We start from the raw sequence: 22,418 nt of genomic DNA on the forward strand, positions 1-22,418 counted from the left end.
TACTGCAGTAAATGAGATTAGAAAGCTTCATAACAAAGGAGTCTCCCTAGTTGGCCACCAGAGAAGAAAGAGCCGAAATGTAGGCCAATGGCAGAAGTGTGCAAAACATCTTATGGCTTTGAGTTTTTGCAGTTATTTTTAAAGTGCAAACTTGAACTGAAGGTATTGGAATCATTTACATGGGCATCAGTTACATTACACAAGAACACATTCCTTTTGGGCTTTAGGCATGGGGAGACTGAGTGAGTTTCCTAGAATCACAGTATGTCAAGATGAATCTGAAACTCTAACGTGGCTCCCCATTGCATAGTCTGCAGCTCTGGCCGTAATGTCATATTCTGTCCCCTTGGTGCAACATATAATCAAGTGATCAACTGGATTACAAAATATCAAGATAGCAAATGATGTAAAATTGCTTTGTCACTGTTTCAGAACTCAGAAGATATGTCCTTATTTTAGTTTTTTAACGCACTTACCATCATTTTAATGAGAATAAGACCCTCTGTGAGAGGATGGTTCTGATTATCTGGTCCGTCTTGATTTTTTTTGTTTTTGGATCACCTGGTTTTTGACCTGTTACTGTGAGGGAGCCTCACAGTTTGGGACTCACCCACAGTAACCTCATGGTAAAATGGACTGTGTGTGTTTACCGACGGTGCCACCTTATTAATTAAAGGCTGCTGTGACGCACCGAGGGTAGGGTGCCAAGGGTTGGTTACATGTGGTCATGTGTGCACACGTGTGTACCCATGTGAGGGCTGCACGGGGAGGATTCCTGGTGTGCACGGCCCAAAAACTGTGGTTAGGTAGCCTGGCGCAGAAGGGACCAGGCAGAGTGGGTTGTGACCTGGACTAGGACTTATAAGATAGGTGTGCACATATGAGGGATAGTCCGTGTACTTTACTGTTTTCACTGTAGTCACACATCAGTATATGCCAATGGGAAAGGCTGTCCTAAGGCTCACCTCCTGTTCCCTAGGGTCCACAGACTCCAGAGTCGCACCAATATACACTGTATTCTGTATAAAAGGATTAATGCAGTAGGTTACAAAGGCATATCTGTACAGCTTATGGGTCATCTAGGAATGTCATCTTTTGTGACTCAGCTCAGGACTAGGGTTAATTACTGCTCTGTCCAGCTGCCTGGGCGGGGCCTTGCATCAATAAGCCAGCTGTCATTCCGTGCCTGGAACTGGGCACAGGAGAGGGCTCTCTCTCTTGGTTGTGCTTCCCTGCAAAACATTGGGACTGAAGACGGGTGTCTTGGACAACTGGAAGGATGAACCTTCTAACTGCTCCCTGGGGCATGGATTCTGCCCCTGAATGACTTCAGACCCAGGGGTATGCATGCCAGGGCTAGGTAAGGTGGTCCCCTTACACCCTCTGAGAACCAATTGTGGGAGAGACTGGGCCCGGACGCAAGGAGAGCACAGTACACGGAAGAAAGAAAGGTACCCAGAGGAAAGGCTTGCACAGGAAGTAAGTGTAACTGGCTTCCTACCAATGTGGTAACCTTCAGTCCAGGAGTGTGAAAAAGTAGCATCTTTCTAGCATGGTTGCCCCCATTTGTTGCCTGTTTTTCAGTGTTTGTCAATGTGTTTTTAATCTCTCACTCGGATCCTGCTAGTCAGGACCTCAGTGCTCATAGTGTGTGGCCTACATGTCAGTATGTTTTACTGTTTTGTCAGTATGCTTAGTCCTGCTAACCATAACTCCAGTGCTTATGCTCTCTCTGATTCCAAATTTGTACTTACATACTGGTAACCCAGTATTCCACTCCAAATTGGCATACTGGACCCCCCTTATAAGTCCCTACTATATGGTACCTAGGTACCCAGGGCATTGGGGTTATAGGGGATCCTTACGGTCTGCAGCATTTCTTTTGCCTCCCATAAGGAGCTCATACAAACACTTCTTCAGGACTGCCATTGCAGCCTGAGTGAAATAGTGTAAGCACTATTTCACAGCCATTTTCACTGCGCCAGGTCACTTATAAGTCACCTATATATCTAACCTTCAGACCCTGAGGGCTAGGTGCATAGTACCTGTGTGTGAGGGCACCCCTGCACTAGCAGAGGTGCCCCCACTTCGTCCAGGCCCATTTTCCCAGACTTCGTGAGTGTGGGGACACCATTATAAGTGTGTACTACATATAGGTCAACACATATATGTAGCTTCACAATGGTAACTCCAAATATGGCCATGTGAGGTGGCTAGGATTGAGACATTGTACTCCCAATCTGATTCTGGTATTGGGGGGCCAATTCCATGCACCCTGGGGGTTTCACCATGGACCCCCAGTACTGCCATGCCAGTCTTCTGGGGTTTTTACTGCAGCCCCAGCTGCTGCCACCTCACAGACAGTCTTCTGCCCTCCTGGGGCTTGAGCAGCTCAATCCCAGGAAGGCAGAACAATGAATTTCCTTTAGGAGAGGGTGTTACACCCTCTCCCTTTGGAAATAGGTGTTACAGGCATGGGAGGGTTTTTCCTCCAAGAGCCTCTGGAAGTGTTTTGAAGGGCAAAGATGGTGCCCTCCTTGCATAATCCAGTCTACACCGGTTCAGGGGCCCCCTGTCCCTGCTCTGGCACGAAACTGGACAAAAGAAAGGGGGGTGACCACTCCCCTGTCCATCACAACCCTACGGGTGGTGCCCAGAGTTCCTCCAGAGTGTCCCTTGGTTCTGCCATCTTGTTTTCAGGATGGTCAGGGAACTCTTGGAGCATCTGAGTGGCCACTGCCAGAAGGTGACGTCAGAGCTGACCAATCCCCCTTTCAGGGCTATTTAGGGTCTCTCCTCTGGGTGTTTCCTCAGATTCAGATTGCAAGATTCCAGCAGGAATCCTCTGCATCCTTTACTTTAACTTCTACAGACGAAACTGCATCTGGACCCTCCCGGAACTCTACAAACTGCAACAAAGAAGCAAAGACAACTTATGCAACATTGTATCTTCAGCTTCTGCCAGCAACTGCAACTGTTTCCAGGTTGTGCATTCTCCGAGGACTGCCTGTCTTCAACCTGCACCAGAAGAACGAAGGAATCTCCCTTGAAGTGAAGGAGTCGCTTCCCTGCTTCACCAGGCACCCCTCTGCAGAAACAACTGGTGGCTTTGGGTCCTTTCTCCTGATGAAGTGCGTGGATCCAGCATCACAGGTGGCGGACTGAAGTGGTCACAACTGTCCTGATGTCCTACTGTCCAACTTTAGTGAAGTTAAGAGCTTGCCTCCCAATGCAAGACAGTACCCCAATGCACCGTCTGTTTTGCAGTTGCCAAGGCTTCTTGGTATCCTTCAACGAAGTTCTTCGAGCACTGTGTAGCTCCGGCCCCCAGCACTCTATCCTGCGATGCACAGCTTCCTGCGTGGTTTTCCAGTGCCGTGGGATCTCTTTGTGTAGTGCTGCGTGGGCCTTCTTTTGCACCTTCTTTGTCCCCGTGCTGTGGGACTCCTGTGCGTGCTGCCTGGTCTTTTGAGGGCTCTTCGAGTTGCTGAGACCCCCCGCTGCCTCCTCCTCCCGGGTAGAGCCCACCAGGACCCTCCTCGTCCCAGGCAGTGCCTTTTTCCGCTAACAGGGAGCTTTGCATGTGCCATGGCTTGTTGGTGGAATCCAGCTACGCAAACCAGACTGCAATCATCCATCTGGAGTGGGACATCTGCACTAACCAGGGGCCCACATCCGTCTTCTTGGGTGCAGTACTGACTGTTCTTCTTCACCAGTGGTTCTCCTTTTGCACCCTCATCAGAGTTAGCAGGGGCTCTTGTTCTCCCTGGACTGCTTCTTGGTCTTGGTCCCCTTCTTCCACGGGTTTTCAGGTCCAGCAATCCATCATTGGTGTCTTGCAGTCTCTTCTGGTTCTTGCACAATCTTCTATCACGTGTTCTTGTTTGTTTCAGGAAAGTTACTGTGATTTACTCCTGCTTTCCGGGGCTCTGGAGTGGGTTCTGTTACTCACCTTTGGTGTTTTCTTACACTCCCAGCTCCCCTCTACACACTACACTTGCCTAGGTGGGAAACCAACATTCGCATTCCACTATTTTAGTATATGGTTTGTGTTCCCCAGACCAATTTCTAACTACTGTGATTTTCACTGTTTTCTCGCTGTTTTTACAGCTGTTACTGCATTCTAGTGTATATACTGTGTATATTACTTACCTCCTAAGGGAGTATTGTCTCTAAGGTATTTTTGGCATTTGTGTCACCAAAATAAAGTACCTTTATTTTTTGTAACACTGAGTATTTTCTTTCATGTGTGTGAGTATTGTGTGACTACAGTGGTTTTGCTTGAGCTTTGCATGACTCTTAGTTAGGCCTTGGCTGCTCGCCCACGCTACCCCTAGAGAGCCTGGCTTCTAGACACTGACTATATTTTAATAATAAGGGATAACTGGACCTGGTGTAAGGTGTAAGTACCTTTGGTACCCACTACAAACCAGGCCAGCCTCCTACAGTACTGCATTGCCTTCAAGGAAAAATGCAGTGTCCACTTTTACTATTGAAAAGTATTACCTGTAAACTGTTTTACCTGTGAATTCTAAACAAAGTGCATTTGGTACTTGAAAGTGATACGTTCTTTAACCTGTACTTACCTGCAAGAAAGATTGTTTTCGTTCTAGAAATAAAGTAACAAAGTATATTTTTTTATACATAAATCATTGGACTGGAGTTAGTCATTGAGTGTGTGCCTCATTTCTTGACTGTGTGTGTGCAACAAATGCTTAGCATTGCCCTCCGATAAGCCTAACTGCTCGCTTGACCACACTACCAGAAAAAAGAGCATTAGTATTATCTACTTTCGCTTATTTGAAGCCACTGGGGATCCACTTGACTCTGTGCACACTATACCTTACTTTGGTATAGTATATAAAGAGCCAGCTTCCTACTTTGGTATATCAGCGGTGGGGTCTACAACTTTGCATTTGCTGGACTACTCAGCCAACCTCTTATCATACATATACATTCCAGAATTTCCTTTAGATTCAATTGAATTTTGAATTGACAATTTTTCCAAATGTTTCAAAGTCTTGTTAGGGACTTGGGGAAGACCCCTTTAGCATTTCTTTTAAGAGTTTAAAATGTTGCTGTAGTTAGAGGTAAAATATTTAGAAGTAGTTCTAGTTCTTTAAAATAATCCTCAACTTTAGTAAAATAATGAGTGATGCAGGAAACATGGATGTGGAGCTGGACCTGACCCCTTACCTCCATCTCAAGATGAGAGAGCTAAGGTCTCTCTGCAGTATCAAAAATATTAAAACTGGTTCCAACCCCACCAAGGACCTGCTCCTGGCAGAGTACACAAAGGAACACCCTTCTGAAGACGATGAACTCTCATCAGCAGAGGAAGTTAGGGAAGAGAATAGCGCTCCACTTTCTACCCTAACTAGGGAGGACAGGGCCTCTGTGCCCCTGCCCCCAAGGATAGTACTCACAGCACCTAGGCCTCACACAGGTGGGTCAGGTTCTTCTGAGTCTACTGAGGATAGCCTCAGTGAAGAGGACAACATTTTAGCAAGGTTGGCCAAAAGAATAGCTTTGGAGGAGAGACTCCTAGCTATAGAGAGGGGGAGAGCAGAATTGGGCTTAGCACCTATTAATGGTGGCTACAACTTAATAATTAGGAACAGAGAACAATCTTGTGACCCTAATATCCCCAAAGGTATTGTCCCCAAGTATGAGGATGGTGATGATACCAAGTGATTCACAGCATTTGAGAGGGCCTGTGGAATGTGAAAAGTGAAAGTCTCACTGGGGAGCTCTCCTTTGGGAACTGTTCACTGGTAAGTGTAGAGATAGACTTCTCACACTCCCTGGTGCAGATGCTGAGTCCTGTGACCAAATGAAGGCTACCCTGATTGAGGGCCTTGTGGTTCAGCGGTCTCACAAAACCTTAAGCCAGCCCGTTGACTTTAGAGACTACTCAGTGAAAACACTAGGTGGATTGGTTAAATGGAAGTCAAATGCATGACTATGATGGGCTCTATGATTTGATTATGGAAGAACACATCTTAAGTAACTGCTTTAATGAAAAGTTGCATCAATATCTGGTAGACCAAGGTCCAATTTCTCCCCAAGAATTGGGAAAGAAGGCAGACCATTGGGTCAAGACTAGGGTGACCAAGACTTCAACTGGGGGTGACCAAAAGAGGTTACAAAACCTTCCCAAGGGAAGGTTGGTGAGACACCCAAGGCTAAAAGTAAAGAGTCTTATACAGGCCCCTCAAAACCTACTCAAAAAGGTGGGACCCAACTCTCTTCTTAATCCTCTCATGGGTACAAAGGTAATACCTTTGATCCCAAAAAGGCCTGGTGTTTCAACTGTAAACAGAATGGACACCAAACTGGATACTTGGTATGTCCCAAAAAGAATCTCCCTAGTACTGCACCAGGTAGTACTATTGTAGCCAGTCTCCAGGTGGGATCTACAGTGTGCCCGAGCAAATCAGGGTTCACACTGAAGCTATTTTAGTCTCTGAGGGTGGGGTAGATGTTCCCCCTCTAACTGTCTGACTCCTAACATGAACAAATACAGACAGCATCCCTTGATTAATGAGACTAGAGTAGAAGTCCTGAGGGATACAGGTGCCAGTGTCACCATGGTGACAGAAAAACTGTTTTCCCCAGCACAGTACTTGGTTGGACAAACATATCCAGTTACCAATGTGGATAATGTATCTAAGGTCCATCTTAGAATGGGGAGGGGTTACTGGCCTGAAGCAGTTAGTGGTCTCTTCTGCAATCCCCGTTGAACATCTGCTAGGGAATGATCTGGAGTCCTCAGCATGGGTTGAGATGGAAGTTGAAGCCCATGCAGCCATGCTGGGAATCCCTGAGGTGGTGTGTGTGAAAACCAGAGCACAGAGCCGAGCACAAGGTGAAATAAAAGTGTTGGAGCCTGGAATAATGGCTCAACCTTCCAAGAGGAAGGGCAAGAAGACTAGTGGGACCAGCGTCTAAACAGCAAAAAGCTAAGGAACCCTCTTCCTAGGAAGAGGACTTGTCTTCCCCAGAGGAAATTAAGCCTATGGAACTTGAACCTTACCAGGTTGAGCTCTTGGGCCCTGGGGGACCCTCTAGAGAACAGATGTGCCAGGGACGGAGAACCTGTCCTATTCTTAAAGACCTGCAACAGCAAGCTGCTCCACAGGAAAAGAGAGATGTCAGTGGCTTCCACAGGGTCTATTGGGAGGAGGGACTCTTGTACACTGAGACCAGAGACCCCCAAACATGGTGCCACCAGGCGAGTGAAAGTGCCTCAACAGTTGAAGGAATTTCTCCTCGTCTTAGCCCATGACATCCCTTTAGCTCGGCATCTGGACCAAACCAAAACTTGGGATAGGCTAGTCAACCATTTCTATTGGCCCAACATGTCTCAAAGTGTGTAGGTGTGCTCAAAGCCCCCACCCCCTAATTCCTCTACCAGTGGTTGGGGTTCCCTGTGAAAGGGTTGGTGTGGACATAGTGGGTCCATTTGAAAAACCACCCACAGCAATATATACTGGTAGTAGTGGATCATGCTACCAGATATCCTGAAGCAATTCCCCTTAGGTCTACTTTAGCCTCTTCAGTAGCCAAAGCCCTCATTGGCATCTTTACCAGGGTAGGGTTTCCTAAGGAGGTGGTTACTGGCAGAGGTGCCAACTTCATATCAGCTTACCTGAAAAATACGTGGGACGAGTGTGGGGTGACCTACAAGTTCACCACACTTTACCATCCATAAACCAATGGAGGTGTTGAAAGGTTCAGCAAGAGTTTGAAAGGCATGATCGTGGTACTCCCTGCAAAGGTCAGAAGGAGATGGGATGTCCTTCTGCCATGCCTGCTTTTCGCCTGCAGAGAGATGCCTCAGAAGGGAGTAGGGTTTCCACCTTTGAACTTCTGTTTGGCCCTCCTGTTAGGGGACCACTTGCTCTTGTGAAGGAGGGTTGGGAGAGACCTCTCTACAAATCGAAGCAAGATCTGCTGGACTATGTACTAGGCCTACGTTTCTGGATGGCAGAGTACATGGAGTAAGCATCCAAAACCCCTGAGGCCAGCCAACAGCTCCATAAGCAGTGGTATGACCAAAGGGCTGCACTGGATGAGTTTCAGTCAAGGTAGAAGGTGTGGGTTCTGGAGGCTGTGGCTCCAAGGGCGCTCCAAGACAGATAGAATGGCCCCTATCCTTGAAAAGAAAAATGAGGTCACATACTTGGTAGATCTGGACACTAGCAGGACATCCAAGAGGGTGATCCATGTGAACTGCCTCAAAGCTTTCAGTGACTGGGCTACTGTAACCATAGTAGTGGTTACTGATGAGGACCAGGAAGCAGAGAGTGAACTTCTCCCTGACCTCCTCTCCAGCAGTCCTAAAGATGGGTCAGTTGATGGAGTTGTCTACTTAGACACCCTCTCTGCCCAACAGCAGACAGACTGCAGGCAAGTCCTGCAGCAGTGTACAGAGCTCTTCTCCTTAACCCCTGGACAGACACACTGGTGTACCTATGATGTGGACACTGGAGAGAGCTTTCCCGTCAATTCCAAGGTCTATTGGCAGTCTGACCAAAATAAGGAAAGCATCGGAGTTAAAGTCAACAAGATGCTGGATTTAGGGGTTATTGAACCCTCTGAAAGCCCCTGTGCTAGCCAAGTGGTCTTAGTCCTCAAGCCTCACTCCCAGGGTGTAAAGAAAGAAATTAGGTTTTGTGTGGACTGCAGAGGTCTCAAGTCTGTCACCATGACAGATGTTCACCCCATACCCAGAGCTGATGGGCTGATAGACAGATTAGGTGCAGCCAAGTTTCTCAGTACTTTTGACTTGACTGCAGGGTACTGGCAATTTCACATGGCACAAGGAACACAAGAAAAGACAGCATTTTCTACTCCTGAAGGACATTACCATTTCACAGTTATTCCCCTTGGGTTTTAAGAATGCCCCTGTCGCCTTCCAAAGGTTGGTGAATCAGGTCCTTGCTGTATTAGAGACCTTCAGTGCAGCATATCTAGATCATATTGCCGTCTTTAGTTCCACCTGGCAGGACCACCTGGTCCACCTTGTGAAGGTTTTGCAGGCCCTGCAATCTGCAGGCCTCATTATTAGGGTATCCAAATGCCAGATAGGTCAGGACTCTGTTGAACAATTGGGCCACCTTGTAGGTGGAGTCCAAGTGGAACCATTTCAGCCCAATATCCAGACAATTCTGGACTGGGAAGCTCCTACCATCCATACTCAATTCAGGACATTCCTTGGCTTGACTGGATACTACAGGAGGTTTGTGAAGGGGTATTGGTCCATTGTGACCCCCCTAACAGAACTCAGCTCCAAGAAGATACCCAGAAAAGTGACCTGGATGGTTAGTTGTCAAAAGCCCTTTGACATCCTGAAGGAGGCACTGTGCTCAGCACCAGTTCTCAAAGCTCCATACTACTCTAAGCAGTTCATTGTGCAGACAGATGCCGTTAAACATGGGATAGGAGCAGTTGTGTCCCAAACCAACGATGATGGCCATGACGAGTCTGTTGCTTTTATTAGCAGGAGGTTACTCCCCAAGGAACAGTGTTGGAGTGTCATTGAGAGGGTGAGGCCTTTGCTGTGGTTTGATCCCTGAAGAAGTTGACACCATATTTGCTTGGCACTCCATTGTTCAAACTGACTTTAGAAATCTCAGATGGCTTATGCAGATGAAAGGCGAGAACCTTAAACTTTTGAGGTGGCCCATCTACAGAGAATGGACTTTAAAGTGGAACACAGACCTGGGACTGCCCATGCCAATGCAAATGAACTTTCCTCGTTCTTCCACTTAGATTACGAAGACTCTCTTGGAAAAGGTTTGGCTCAGCCTCTTTTGTTTATGAGGGGATTGTGTAGGAAAGTGTCCCTTTTGGCATGGTTACTCCCCCCACTTTTTTGCCTGATATCTGATGCTAACTTGGCTGAGTGTGTGCTGTGTTCCTGCTAACCAGACCCCAGCACCTGTGTTCTTTCTCTAACCTCCACCATTGCTTCCACAATCGGCACACCTCTGGCACACAGCTAAGTCCCTTGTAAAAGGTACCAGCGGTACCAAGGGCCCTGTGGCCAGAGACGGTCCTTAAGGGCTGCAGCATATATTGTGCCATCCTAAGGGACCCCTCACAAAACAAATGCACACTGCCATTGCAGATTGCGTGTGTTGGTGGGGAGTAAAAAGGTAAAGTTGACATGGCATCAGTCCCGGGGTGCCATACCCACAAACCACAGCCTGTGGCATAGTTAATTCACCCCTTTAACAGAGGCAGTGTGCACTACACCACAGGTGAGGGCATAGATGCATGCGCAATATAGACAGTGTCTATATTCAATTCTTAGACCCAGTAAGTGCAGTGTAGCCATATTGAGTACATGGGCTGGGAGTTTGTCATTATGAACTCCACAGCTCCATGATGGCTTCACTAAAGACTGGGAAGTTTGGTATCAAACCTCTCAGCTCAATAAACCCACACTGAAGCCAGTGTTGGATTTATTGTAGAAAGCACCCAGAGGGCATCTTAGGGATGCCCCCTGCAATTCACGCAACTCTCTAGTGTGTGGCTTACTCGTCTATGCCAGCCTGCCACCACCAGACAAGTTACTGACCCATGGGGTGAGAGCCTTTTTGCTTTCAGGATTCAGGGACAAAGCCTGCACTGGGTGGAGGTGCTCCACACCTCCACCCTGCAGGAACAGCAACACTTGGCAGTGAGCCTCAAAGGCTCCTACCTTTTGTTCTGCAGCATCAGGGCCATCCCTCCTCCCAGACCAGGCCCTACTTTTTGGCGGCAGGTCGTATGGGAAGCTTAGTAAACACAAGGAGGAGTGTCCACTGTAACTGCGACCACCCCTAGGATGCCCAGGCTGAGGTTTATCCATCCTGGCAGAATCCTCCATCTTGTTTTGGAGGGAGATAGCCAATAGGGTTAGGTATGTGCCCCTCTACCCAAAGGGAGTCGGCTCAGAAAGGGTGTAGCCACCCTTGGGATCAGTAGCCATTGGCTATTGCCCTCTGACCCTTATAACACCCCTAAATGTAGTAATTCTAGAAATGAAGTAACAAAGTATATTTTTTATACTTAAGAATTTGGACTGTGTTGGAAATGGCCTTTCTGCAGGGTCACCCCCAATTTTTTTCCTTTCCTCCTCTTTTTCTGACCTCATGTTTGCTGGCTTTAGGACTCTGCACACTTTACCACTGCTAATCGGTGCTAAAGTGCATAGGCTTTCTCCATAAAACGTGGTGACATTGACTCATACCCAACTAAATCATTTAATTTACTTGTAAGTCCCTAGTCAAGTGCACTACATGTGCCCAGGGCCTGTAAACTAAATGCTACCAGTGGGCTGCAGCACAGGTTGTGCCACCCTCATAAGTAGCCTCCTAACCATGTCTCAGGCCTGCCTCTGCAGTGCCTGTTTGTGCTGTTTTACTACCACTTCAACTTTGCATTTAAAAGTACTTGCCAAGCCTTAAACACCCCCTTTTCTACATATAAGTCACCCCTAAGGTAGGCCCTATGTAGCCCATAGGGCAGGGTGCTATGTAGGTAAAAGGCAGGACAAGAACATGGACGCTTCCTGAGCCAGTCAGAACACTGTATTTTTAAATTGGCGCTCAAGCAAGACTGTCTTGAGCCTCTCGTGGACCCAGCCGTCCAGATATACATATTTTTTAAAACCCTAATTTCTCAAAAACTACTGAATGGATTTACACCAAATCACAAAAAGCAAAAATGATAATATCCTGTGACACCCTGAAATAGAGAATTGAAAATGACCAGTTTAAAAGTTTCATGCTTAAATGAATTGAACTTGAAAAGCGTAACCCATTGGATGGATATGCTGTTGAACTGTGTACTACGAAGACCAGCATGCACTGCACTGAGAAGAATAGAATGTGGATAAAGTAGTATAATTAGGAGGTCACGAAAAAGGAAAGAAGGACTCATTTGCACCTGTGATCATGGTCCAAGAAGGACTGAAAAGCGTAGGGTTTTACTCCTGCTGTGATTTGCAATTAAAGACTGAAGAGCATCTGCAAAGTGAGTGTGACTCTGTTGTTTGTCATTGCTGTGGCAGAGGTTAATGAATGTCAAGTGGTGTGGGTCTGCCGCCAGAGATAGCACCTCTACAACGAAGTGCCCTCCTATGCCCACGGAGGAGCACAGTGCTAAACATATATATATATATATATATATACAACTACTCACGATCACCAGGAGGTATAGTTTGGACCTAGTTTCCATAAACAAAGCGTTTTTTTTACTTTTTCTGTATCTTTGGCGCCATTTGGCGAATCTTCACGAAATGTTCCAAAAAAAGTGTCAAGTCTTGTTGTGCATGGAAGTTTCAGTGACCCGTCAAGTGAGGGCCTAAAAAAAGGAGGGGGAGACACAAAAAATGTGCATTTCCCATTTTAATTTCCATAGGGATTTTGAACATGACTGCAGCCCGAACCTCTGGGCAGAATTATACAAAATTCAGCAGAAAGGTAGATCTTGGTCCAGTAGCACGCTTTTTGTTATTTGTTGTGAATCTTTTCAGTAGTTTTTGAGATAATACAGGAAATCCAAATTTGTATATCTAGAAGCACATTTAATTTGCAAATAGTCCCAATGTCGTGCTGAGATCTGATTGGCTGCCAACACTCCACCAAACAAAGAAGCACTTAAATAGTGCCTGGGGTAGGCTGCAACCCTTGCTGTGCACGGCCAAAGGCCTTGCGTGACACATGGTTGGGTGATTATAGGGGATTGGCCACAGGGCCTGCGGCTAACTTCTGCCTCACATGGCCGAAGGCAGTGGTTGTATTAACGGAAAGTAAATAAAATTAGTTTATGTTAAAAAAAAAAAAAAGAAATTCCCTTAAACAAAGGTTACAGGGATGTTATAGTTAAGCTTACATTTTACGTACAAAACTATAGAAATTCAGCTGTCAGAGTTAGTTTAAATAACTACAGCACGTGCTCTTATGTAACTATAATTCACACCCTTGCCATGCACTGCTAATTACCCCAGATATTACATCACTCATGCCATCTTTTTTTGGCATAATTGATAATATACTGTAACATTTGCAGTAACATTATTGATGAGAAAGCTGTGCTTGGCGAGGGTGCGAGTTATAGTTACCTTAGAGCAAAAGTTGTAGTTAATTGAAATAACTAACTATAACAGCTGAATATCTATGGTTTTCTACGTTTAAAATGTGACTCTAACTATAATGACTCTGTAACCTTTGACTATGTTAAGTGAATTTCTATGTTTTTTAAATTCTATTTCCTAACTGAGACGTCCCTGTAACCTTTAGTTTTTTTGGTCAATAGATAGCTATTCATTTATTTATTTATTTAGTTGCAGGAGTCCAAATTAGGATCTTAATAAAGTAAAGCAAGGAGAAACTGAATCATAATTTTAGTTTTTGTATATTTTTGACACGGTGCACTAAAGATTATGTAATGTGTCTCCCAGATGCAAAGCTAACAGTCATGGATATTGGAACCTTACAGAGTCATGCCCTGGTTTGCACAAAGTGATTGGAAAATACAATTAATTAGGGTTGTACATTTTTAGAAATCTCTATATGTACCATGCATGGACACCTGAGCTATAACTATTCCAAAACTACCTCTTGTTTCATTTTTACTAGGATCGTGCACATCGTATTGGTCAGAAGAGGCAAGTGCGAGTGTTCCGACTCATCACTGACAATACAATTGAAGACAGAATTGTAGAAAGAGCAGAGATTAAACTGAGACTTGACTCAATTGTCATACAGCAAGGTAGTTATTTTAACTATGAAATTTACAACAGTAAATTATGCTCTTTTCATGTGTTTAAAAGGTGCTACAAATAGGAGGTTACATATTAAAAGTGTTAGAAGCTGTTTTCGTGCATTTTGTTTGGAGGAATAACTTTGATAGAAATATTTTAAAAAATGGTGCATTGCATAGATTTTCCAAACCATGCATACCCATTTCTTCAGAAGTAAAGTACTCTAGTTAGACATTTTGTTAGATGCTAAAAGCACTGCTGATCAAAGATTTAGTCTGAAGTAAAACAATCTGCTGTTTATGGTTAATTGATAAGTGTGTCAGGGTGCAGGGGTGTTCAATTGTGAGTGTAACGTTAGCAGACTGGCAAAGAAGCAGTTTGAGAGATGAGTTCCACGCATTAATCTCCTGGTATTTATCCCTTTTCAGACCACCCTATTTTGAACTTTCACTAATAGTGAGATTCCATAAAGGAGACACACTCACTGTAAATTCCATGAAAAATTACTGAGAGCGCTAGCTTCCAGTGTCTGCCTTTTAATACCAAGTCTGCTGCTGTGCAACAGAAGTCAGAAGCTCTAGGCTGGTTGCATGTGAACAAATGCGTAAGCATTTATGTTCGGGCTGACCGTGTGCAACTGCTGTTTAGTTCAGCCTAGTATCTATGCACAGGTAGCCTGGTGCAGAAGGAACCCTTCAGGATTGGTGCTGACCTGATGTAGGCCTTATAAAGTTAGTGGGTGTATATAGTGTACCTTTGTAGTAGTACTTAACTGAAAAGAATGGGTGGTTTACTGAATCACACGTTGTTGACAAAATCTGGCCAAAGTATAGTTTCATTGTACTTAGGCCTAGAGATTTTAGTAAAGAAGCAATTCAAGGGTAAAAATATACCCAGTGCGCAGATTCAATGTCACTTTTGTGATAACTGCCATCTTGGCAATTAAAGAGTTATCTTATTTCACTGGCTCAGCTCCTATTTGTATTCCTAGATTTTGTTCCCCATACTGGTGCCAACTTAATTAGTCTGCTAGCCAGCAGGAGACTCAAAGGCTTCCCCACGCAATAGGTTCATTTGCCAGTACTAGGATCTGTTATTGAGAAAGGAAGAGCTGAGTATGGAATCTGTATGATAATTACTTTGCACTCTGCACCTGGCCTTGAAAGGCTCAAGCTCACGGAAACCAAGAGAAAAGGCCAGACACTGGGGTGGCTTTCCTTTGAAATTTTAAAGGGGAAAGATCTGGCAGTTGTGGCACTGGCAGAGCTTAGGGTCCCAGAGAATGTTTTTCAGCAGATCATTTCAAGTTGCCATCTTTGAATGTCTCAAAATGCTGTGCAGGAGGGTTAGGACAGGGTGAAGTGATGATATGTCATCCTAGGATTCGGCAGAAGTGCCTGCCTTCTAAAATTGTTTACTCCCAATTAAAAAGCCATGCATTAGAGAGAGAATTTGGAGAACAGACTGATCTGGGAAAAGCAATGCTGATGGAATGTCTAGGTAGAACATAAGAGACAACTACTGCATGGATGGGTTCAAAGAAGTCTGACTTGAGTTGACACCCAGGTACTAAATGCTGTGTCTCCAAGGCCAGTGATACTGGCCATTGTACACCCTCTGAGGGACAGTATAGTGTTGAACCTGCTGGGGAGGGGCTCTGGTTGGCATCCCTGGATCTTTTATGGACTGGTTTTGCAGGAGTATGATCTCCAGAAGGATGGGGACTTTGAAGTCTGCTGCTCCAGGTGCTCTTCAAGTATCCAATCATGAGGCCATGTGACCTAAAGGGAACATACTAGGGAGGGCATTCTCCTTGGGCACTTCATTTAATTCCATTATTTAGGCTATTGATATTTCATGTAACAATAAGAAAACCCATGTGCACTGTACTTTGTCTTTTCATTACTGAAAGCCATTGGATTACAACCACAAGACACACCAGGATCAACGCTGAACAATAGAAGTTATAATTTTAATAGTCACCCCCAAGTTACTCTTGTAGGAAAGTACCCTCTTTTTGCCATGGGTACCCCTATTTTCTGCCTTATGTCAGTGTTTTTGACTGTGTTCACTGGGATCCTGCTAACCAGGACCCCAGTGATTATGCTCTCTCCCCTCTAAATGTTGTCACTGCATACTGGTAACCCAGTATTTCAGCCAAAATTGGCATACTGGTCGCCCCATGTAAGTCCCTAGTATATGGTACCTAGGTACCCAGGGCATTGGGGTTCCAGGAGATCCCTATATGCTGCAGCATTTCTTTTGCCACCCATCGGGAGCCCATGCAAAGGCTTCTGCAGGACTGCCATTGTAGGTTGCGTGAAAAGGTGCATACACACTTTCACTGCCATTTACACTGCACCAGTTCACAGTTGCATGGCAGCAAGGTGTCTGATTATGAAAGCTTTTATAATCTGATCTAGAGAGAACATATTCTTAACAATTGTGTGTCTAATTTGTTACACCAGTATCTTAGAACTGGGAAAGAAGGCAGACAAATGGGTCAAAACAAGGGTGCCCAGAAAAACTTAGACAAGGACAAGAAGTAGGATGGTATGTCTCATGACAAGGGTGGGGACAAAGATAAAAACAAACAGTCCCTAAGAAAAGCACCAAGCCTCCCACCACCACAACCCCCACTGCTTCAACTAGTTCCCCTAGCAATAGCAGTGGTGGTGGGAAAAATAACACTACCAATAACACTACCAATAGTCAATCCAAGGGTGCATCAGGGCTCACTCTCGGAAGTGTAGTGGGGGTTGGTTTAGTTAGGGAAACCACTGAGGCTGTTTTAGTCTCTGATGGTGGCATTGACCTTGCCACCCTTGTTGTTTGACCCCTTAATATGGATAAGTACAAGCAATAACCCCTAATAAATGGTGTTCATATTGAGGCCTACAGGAACACAGGCGCCAGTGTCACAATGGTGACTGAAAAACTGGTGGCCCTTGAGCAGCACTTACTTGGTCATCAGTACCAAGTGACAGGTGCCCATAACAAGACTGTAAGCCATCCCATGGCTGTTGTTAATCTTAACTGGGGTGGGGGGGGCTTACTGGTCCTAAACAAGTTGTGGTATACACAGACCTACCTGTAGAATGTCTACTAGGGAACGACTTGGAGACTTCAGCTTGTGCTGAAGTGGAGTTGGAGGCCCATGCAGCAATGCTGGGCTTTCCTGGGCATATCTTTGCTTTAACCAGGGCTCAGGCTAAGAAGCAAAGAGGACAGGAAACTTGGATCCTGGAATAATGGACCAAGAGTTTCCCAAAAGCAGGGGTAGAAAGGGTAAAATGTTATCCACTATCCCTCCCTCCAATGATGACTCCCCCTTTGAGGAGGAAGAGTCAACTCCCTGGACAGAACCTACACCTGAGGATCTTCAGGCTGGCACAGCTGAGCTTTTAGGTGCAGAAGGGCCTACCAGGGAGGAGTTAAGTGTGGCACACAAACCTGCCCCACCCTCGAGGGTTTAAGACAGCAAGCTGTCAAAGAAGAGGCAGGCAATATCAGTGGCACCCACAGGGTGTACTGGGAGAACAATCTCATGTATTGTGAGGCAAGGGACCCCAGACCTGGTGCCAGCAGGAGACTGGTCATTCCCTTGCAATACAGAGAATATTTGCTAACCTTGGCACATGATATTCCCCTGGCTGGACATCTGTGGCAAAGTAAGACCTGGGACATGCTGGTCCCTCACTTTCAATGGCCTCACGTGTCCCCAATGAGTTTTGTTGCTCCTGTGTCACTTGTCAAACCAGTGGTAAAACAGGTGGCACTCCAAAGGCCCCCTTGATCCCACTGTCGCGTGGGCTCTCATTATCCTAAATGAGACTACTGGATTTCTAGGCAGCAGGATCGTTCACGGTGTGGGGGACTGAGTCAGACCCACTTGGAAGGACCTCTGTCACCCTAAACCCGGTTTTGCTCCGGCTAACTAGCAGTGCCTCATTTCTCCCAAGGGGAAGAGATGATTGGGCAGCCGAGCGCATGACATCTTTGGAACTTCTCAGGGAAGTCGTGGTCACTCAGATCCAAACCAGCTCTCTCATTTACAGTATGATCTCATAGACAAATGACAAAGGCAGTTTACGTTTTATATAATGTTTTAATAAAACGACTGCATTTTAGATATTAAGGCCTGAGCCGCAATAACCAGAACCATACAACACAGTAGGATTGAAATAGTCACGAGGAGAGTGAAACATAAGAATAACGATATCATGGTGTTAACAATTTCTACTCTCTCTCAGCTAGTTCTATTTCGAGCACAGCATGTTAAGCTACTAACTTGCCTTTCAGATTCCCTGGGAAGACATCAACCCTCATACCTGAGCAAAGGCCTGTGATCTGGTTCAGCATCTGCAACGAGGCAGTCAGCGTCTAGTAGTGGTTCCCTGGTCGGAATCTCCCTCTTGCATGTATTGGGACAAGGAAGTGTTTTTATAACTAACATGTCAGCGTGATCACTAAATGTCCCTACGCAAGAACGCCAAAGACTAAACTCCTACCACGTCTATCGGCAATGTACCAGACTGTACCCTTGACTGAAGCACAGAGTGAACAGGAATGGGTTATTGAGAACTCCAGTGCTGAAGTAGGCTAAACAGTGTGATATAAAAAATAAAACAAGACCGTAGAACTGGTTATTCGAAAAATAACAGTACGAAGCTGAATAAAAAGCAATTAGAGCAAAGTGCACACTGGCTGTAAGCTGCGAGCAAAGAATTAAAATACATTCAGGGCAAAGTCCACAAAGGCCTAAAGCCTGAAGCTAATGCGCAAAGGATACACAAAACCGACCACACTACACCACTACCAGTGGTGTGGGTGCCCTTTGAAAGGGTAGAGGTTGATATTGTTGCCCCCCTTGGCCCACTCATAGCTTCTGGTAATTGATTCATTCTGGTGGTAGTGGACCATGCCACCAGATATCCAGAAGCTATACCTCTTAGGACCACTACCGCACCTGCAGTGGCCAGAGCCCTCCTGGGAATCTTTTCCAGGGTGGGTTTCCCAAAAGAGGTGGTTTCAGAAAGAGGTAGTAACTTCATGTCTGCATACTTAAAAGCAATGTGGAAAGAGTGTGGGGTAAATTCCAAGTTCACCACACCTTATCATCCCCAAACAAATGGGCTGGATTGAGCGTTTTAATAAAACACTCAAAGGCATGATAATGGGACTCTCTGAAAAACTCAGGAGGAGATGGGATGTCCTGTTAAAATGTCTTTTTTTTGCCTACAGGGAGTTACCCTAAAAAGGAGTGGGCTACAGCCCATTTGAACACCTTTTTGGTCACCCTGTTAGGAGTCCATTAGTTCTTGTGAAAGAGGGGTAGGAGCAACCCTTGAAGCCCCCTAAACAAGATATAATGGATTATGTGCTTCCCCTAAGATCTAGAATGGCTGAGTACATGAAAAAAGAACCTTCAGGCATGCCAAGAATTGCAGAGGCAATGGCATGACCAGAAGGCTGTCCTGACAGTGTACCAACCAGGGCAGAAAGTGTGGATCCTGGAGCCTGTGGCACCAATGGCACTTCAAGACAAATGAAGTGGGCCACACATCATAATGGAAAAGAAGGGTGAGATCACTGATTTAGTTGACCTAGGCACTCCAAGGAGTCCTCTCAGAATACTCCATGTGAACCGCCTAAAGCCCTACTATGAAAGGGCTGACGTAACCCTGCTCATGGCCACTGACGAGGGACAGGAAGAAGAGAGTGACCCTTTCCCAGATCTCTTCTCCAATACTGCAGCTGATGACTCAGTAGATGGAGTTGTCCTATCTGACTGTTTTACTGAGTCTCAGAAGAAGGACTGCAGGAACCTCTTAGGTCAATTTTCTGAACTGTTTTCTCTGACACCTGCTCAGACTACATGGTGTAAGCACACCATTGATACCGGAGACAGTTTACCTGTCGAAAGTAATATTTATAGGCAGCCTGACCATGTCAGAGATTGCATTAAATCTGAGGTTCAGAAAATGCTTGACTTAGGAGTGATTGAGTTCTCTGATAGCCCCTGGGCTAGCCCAGTGGTGCTTGTACCCAAGCCTCACTCTCAGAATGGAAAAACGTAGATGAGGTTCTGTGTAGATTACAGAGGGCTCAACACAGTCACAAAGACTGATGCTCACCCTGTACCAGGGGCAGATGAGCTGATAGATACACTGGCATCTGCCATGTATCTAAGCACTTTTCATTTGACTGCAGAGTATTGGGAGATCAAACTATCAGAAGATGCTAAACCTAAGACAGCTTTCTCTACAATTGGAAGGCATTATCAGTTTACTGTTATGCCCTTTGGTTTGAAGAATGCACCTGCCACTTTTCAGAGGATGGTGAACACAGTCCTCCAAGGTCTGGAAGCTTTCAGTGCAGCAAATCTTGATGATATTGCTGTCTTTAGCTCCACCTTGGACGACCACCTGGTCCACCTTTGGAAAGTTTTGGAGGCCCTGCAAAAAGCAGGCCTCACTACCAAGGCCTCAAAGTGCCAGATAGGGCAGGGGAAGGTGGTTTATCGGGGACACCTGGTAGGTGGAGAACAGATTGAACCACTACAGGGGAATACTGTTTTAGACTGGGCTCCCCCTACAACACAGACCCAGGTCAGAGCCTTTCTTGGTCTCACTGGGCACTACAGGAAGTTCATTAAGAACTATGGCTCCATTGTTGCCCCTCTTAATGACCTCACCTCAAAGAAAATGCCTAAGAAAGTATTATGGACAGCTAGCTATCATAAAGCTTTTGATGAGCTAAAGCAGGCCACGCGCACTGCACCTGTCTTAAAAAAGCCTAAACTACTCCAAGAAGTTCAAACTGCAGACTGATGCTTCAGAGGTAGGGTTTGGGGCAGTTTTATCACAATTGCATACAGAGGGCCCGGATCAACCTTTAGCTTTTATCAGCAGAAGGTTGATCCCTAGAAAAAAGCATTGGTCAGCCATAAAGATGGAGGCCTTTGCTGCGGTCTGCGCCTTGTAGAAGTTGAGACCATACCTCTTTGGGACTCACTTCATTGTTCAAACAGTCCACAATGGCTAAAACAAATGAAAGGAGAAAACCCTAAATTGTTGAGGTGGTTCATTGCCCTACAGGGGATGGACTTTACAGTGGAACATAAACCTGGGAGTAACCACTCCAATGCAGATGGACTTTCCAGATGTTTCCACTTAGACAATGAAGACTTATCTGGGCAAGGTTAGCCTTATTGTCCCTCATTTGAGGGGGGGAGGTGGGGGTGGGGTTGTGTAGGAAAGTCCCCTCTTTTTGCCATGGTTACTCCCATTTTCTGCCTGATGTCAGTGTGTTTGACTGTGTTCACTGGGATCCTGCTAACCAGGACCCCAGTGATTATGCTCTCTCCCCTCTAAATGTTGTCACTTCATTCCGGTAACCCAGTATTTCACCCAAAATTGGCATGCTGGTGCCCCCTTATAAGTCCCTAGTATATGGTACTTAGGTACCCAGGGCATTCGGGGATCCAGGGGATCCCTATGGGCTGCAGCATTTCTTTTGCCACCCATAGGGAGCCCATGCAAAGGCTTCTGAAGGACTGCCATTGCAGCCTGCGTGAAAAGGTGCATGCACCTTTTCACTGCCATTTACACTGCACCAGGTCACTTATACGTCACTCATATAGCAGGCCCCCCAGCCCTAAAGGCAGGGTGCAGAGTACTTGTGTGTGAGGGCACCCCTGCACTAGCAGGGGCTCTCCCACGACCTCCAGGACCATTTTTCTGGACTTCGTAAGTACAGGGACGCCATTTTACGTGTGTACTGAACATAGGGTCAATACCTTTGTCCAGCTACATAATGATAACTCCGATCATAGGTATGTTTGGTATCAAACATGTAGGAATCATACCCCCATGCTTTTGCAAACATTGGTTGTATGATTCCATGCACTCTGGGGGCTCCTTAGAGGACCCCCAGTACTGCTGTGTCAGCCTTCTGAGGTTTTCCAGGCAGCCCCAGCTGCTGCCACCTCTCACACAGGTTTCTGCCCTCCTGTTACTCGAGCAGCTCGAGCCCAGGAAGGCAGAACAAAGCATTTCCTTTTGGAGAGTATTGTTACACCCTCTCCCTTTGGAAATAGGTGTTACAGGCTGGGAAGGGTAGCCTCCCCAAGCCACTGGAAATGCTTTGAAGGGCACATTTGGTGCCCTTCTTGTATAATCCAGTCTACATCAGTTCAGGGACCTCCAGTCCCTGCTCTGGCGTGAAACTGGACAAAAGAAAGGGGAATGACCACTCCAGAGGGTCCCTGGGTTTTGCCATCTTGAAGTTCAAGTTGGAAGGGAACTCTGGGAGCATCTAAGTGGCCAGTGCCAGCAGGTGACACCAGAGCCCTCCCCTGATAGGTGCTTACCTGGTTAGGTGACCAATCTCCCTTTCAGGGCGATTTAGGGTCCCTCTTTTGGGTGGTTTTTCAGATTCGGATTGCAAGACTCCAGCAGGAATCCTCTGCATCCTCTACTTCACCTTCTCACCAAAAAACTGCATCTGGACCCTCCAGAAACTCTACAAATTGCAACAAAGAAGCAAAAACGACTTCTGCGACATTTTATCTTCAGCTCCTGCCGGCAACTGCAACAGTTTCTAGTTTGTGCACTCTCCGTGGACTGCCTGTCTTCAGCCGGGCACCAGAAGAACG

General features: G+C 46.0%; 1 protein-coding gene across 2 annotated transcripts in view; it reads left to right on the plus strand.

The window, feature by feature from the left end:
• LOC138262082 (probable global transcription activator SNF2L1) overlaps positions 1-22,418 on the plus strand; it is a 1,420,807-nt gene that overhangs the window by 816,091 nt on the left and 582,298 nt on the right. For both annotated transcript variants that reach the window (XM_069211817.1, XM_069211826.1), the window contains exon 14: positions 13,635-13,767. In XM_069211817.1, the coding sequence (XP_069067918.1) occupies positions 13,635-13,767 (133 nt within the window). The remainder of the gene's footprint in view (positions 1-13,634; positions 13,768-22,418) is intronic.

The sequence above is a fragment of the Pleurodeles waltl genome, chromosome 2_1, assembly GCF_031143425.1.
Source record: "Pleurodeles waltl isolate 20211129_DDA chromosome 2_1, aPleWal1.hap1.20221129, whole genome shotgun sequence".
NCBI classification, from domain to species: Eukaryota; Metazoa; Chordata; class Amphibia; order Caudata; family Salamandridae; genus Pleurodeles; species Pleurodeles waltl.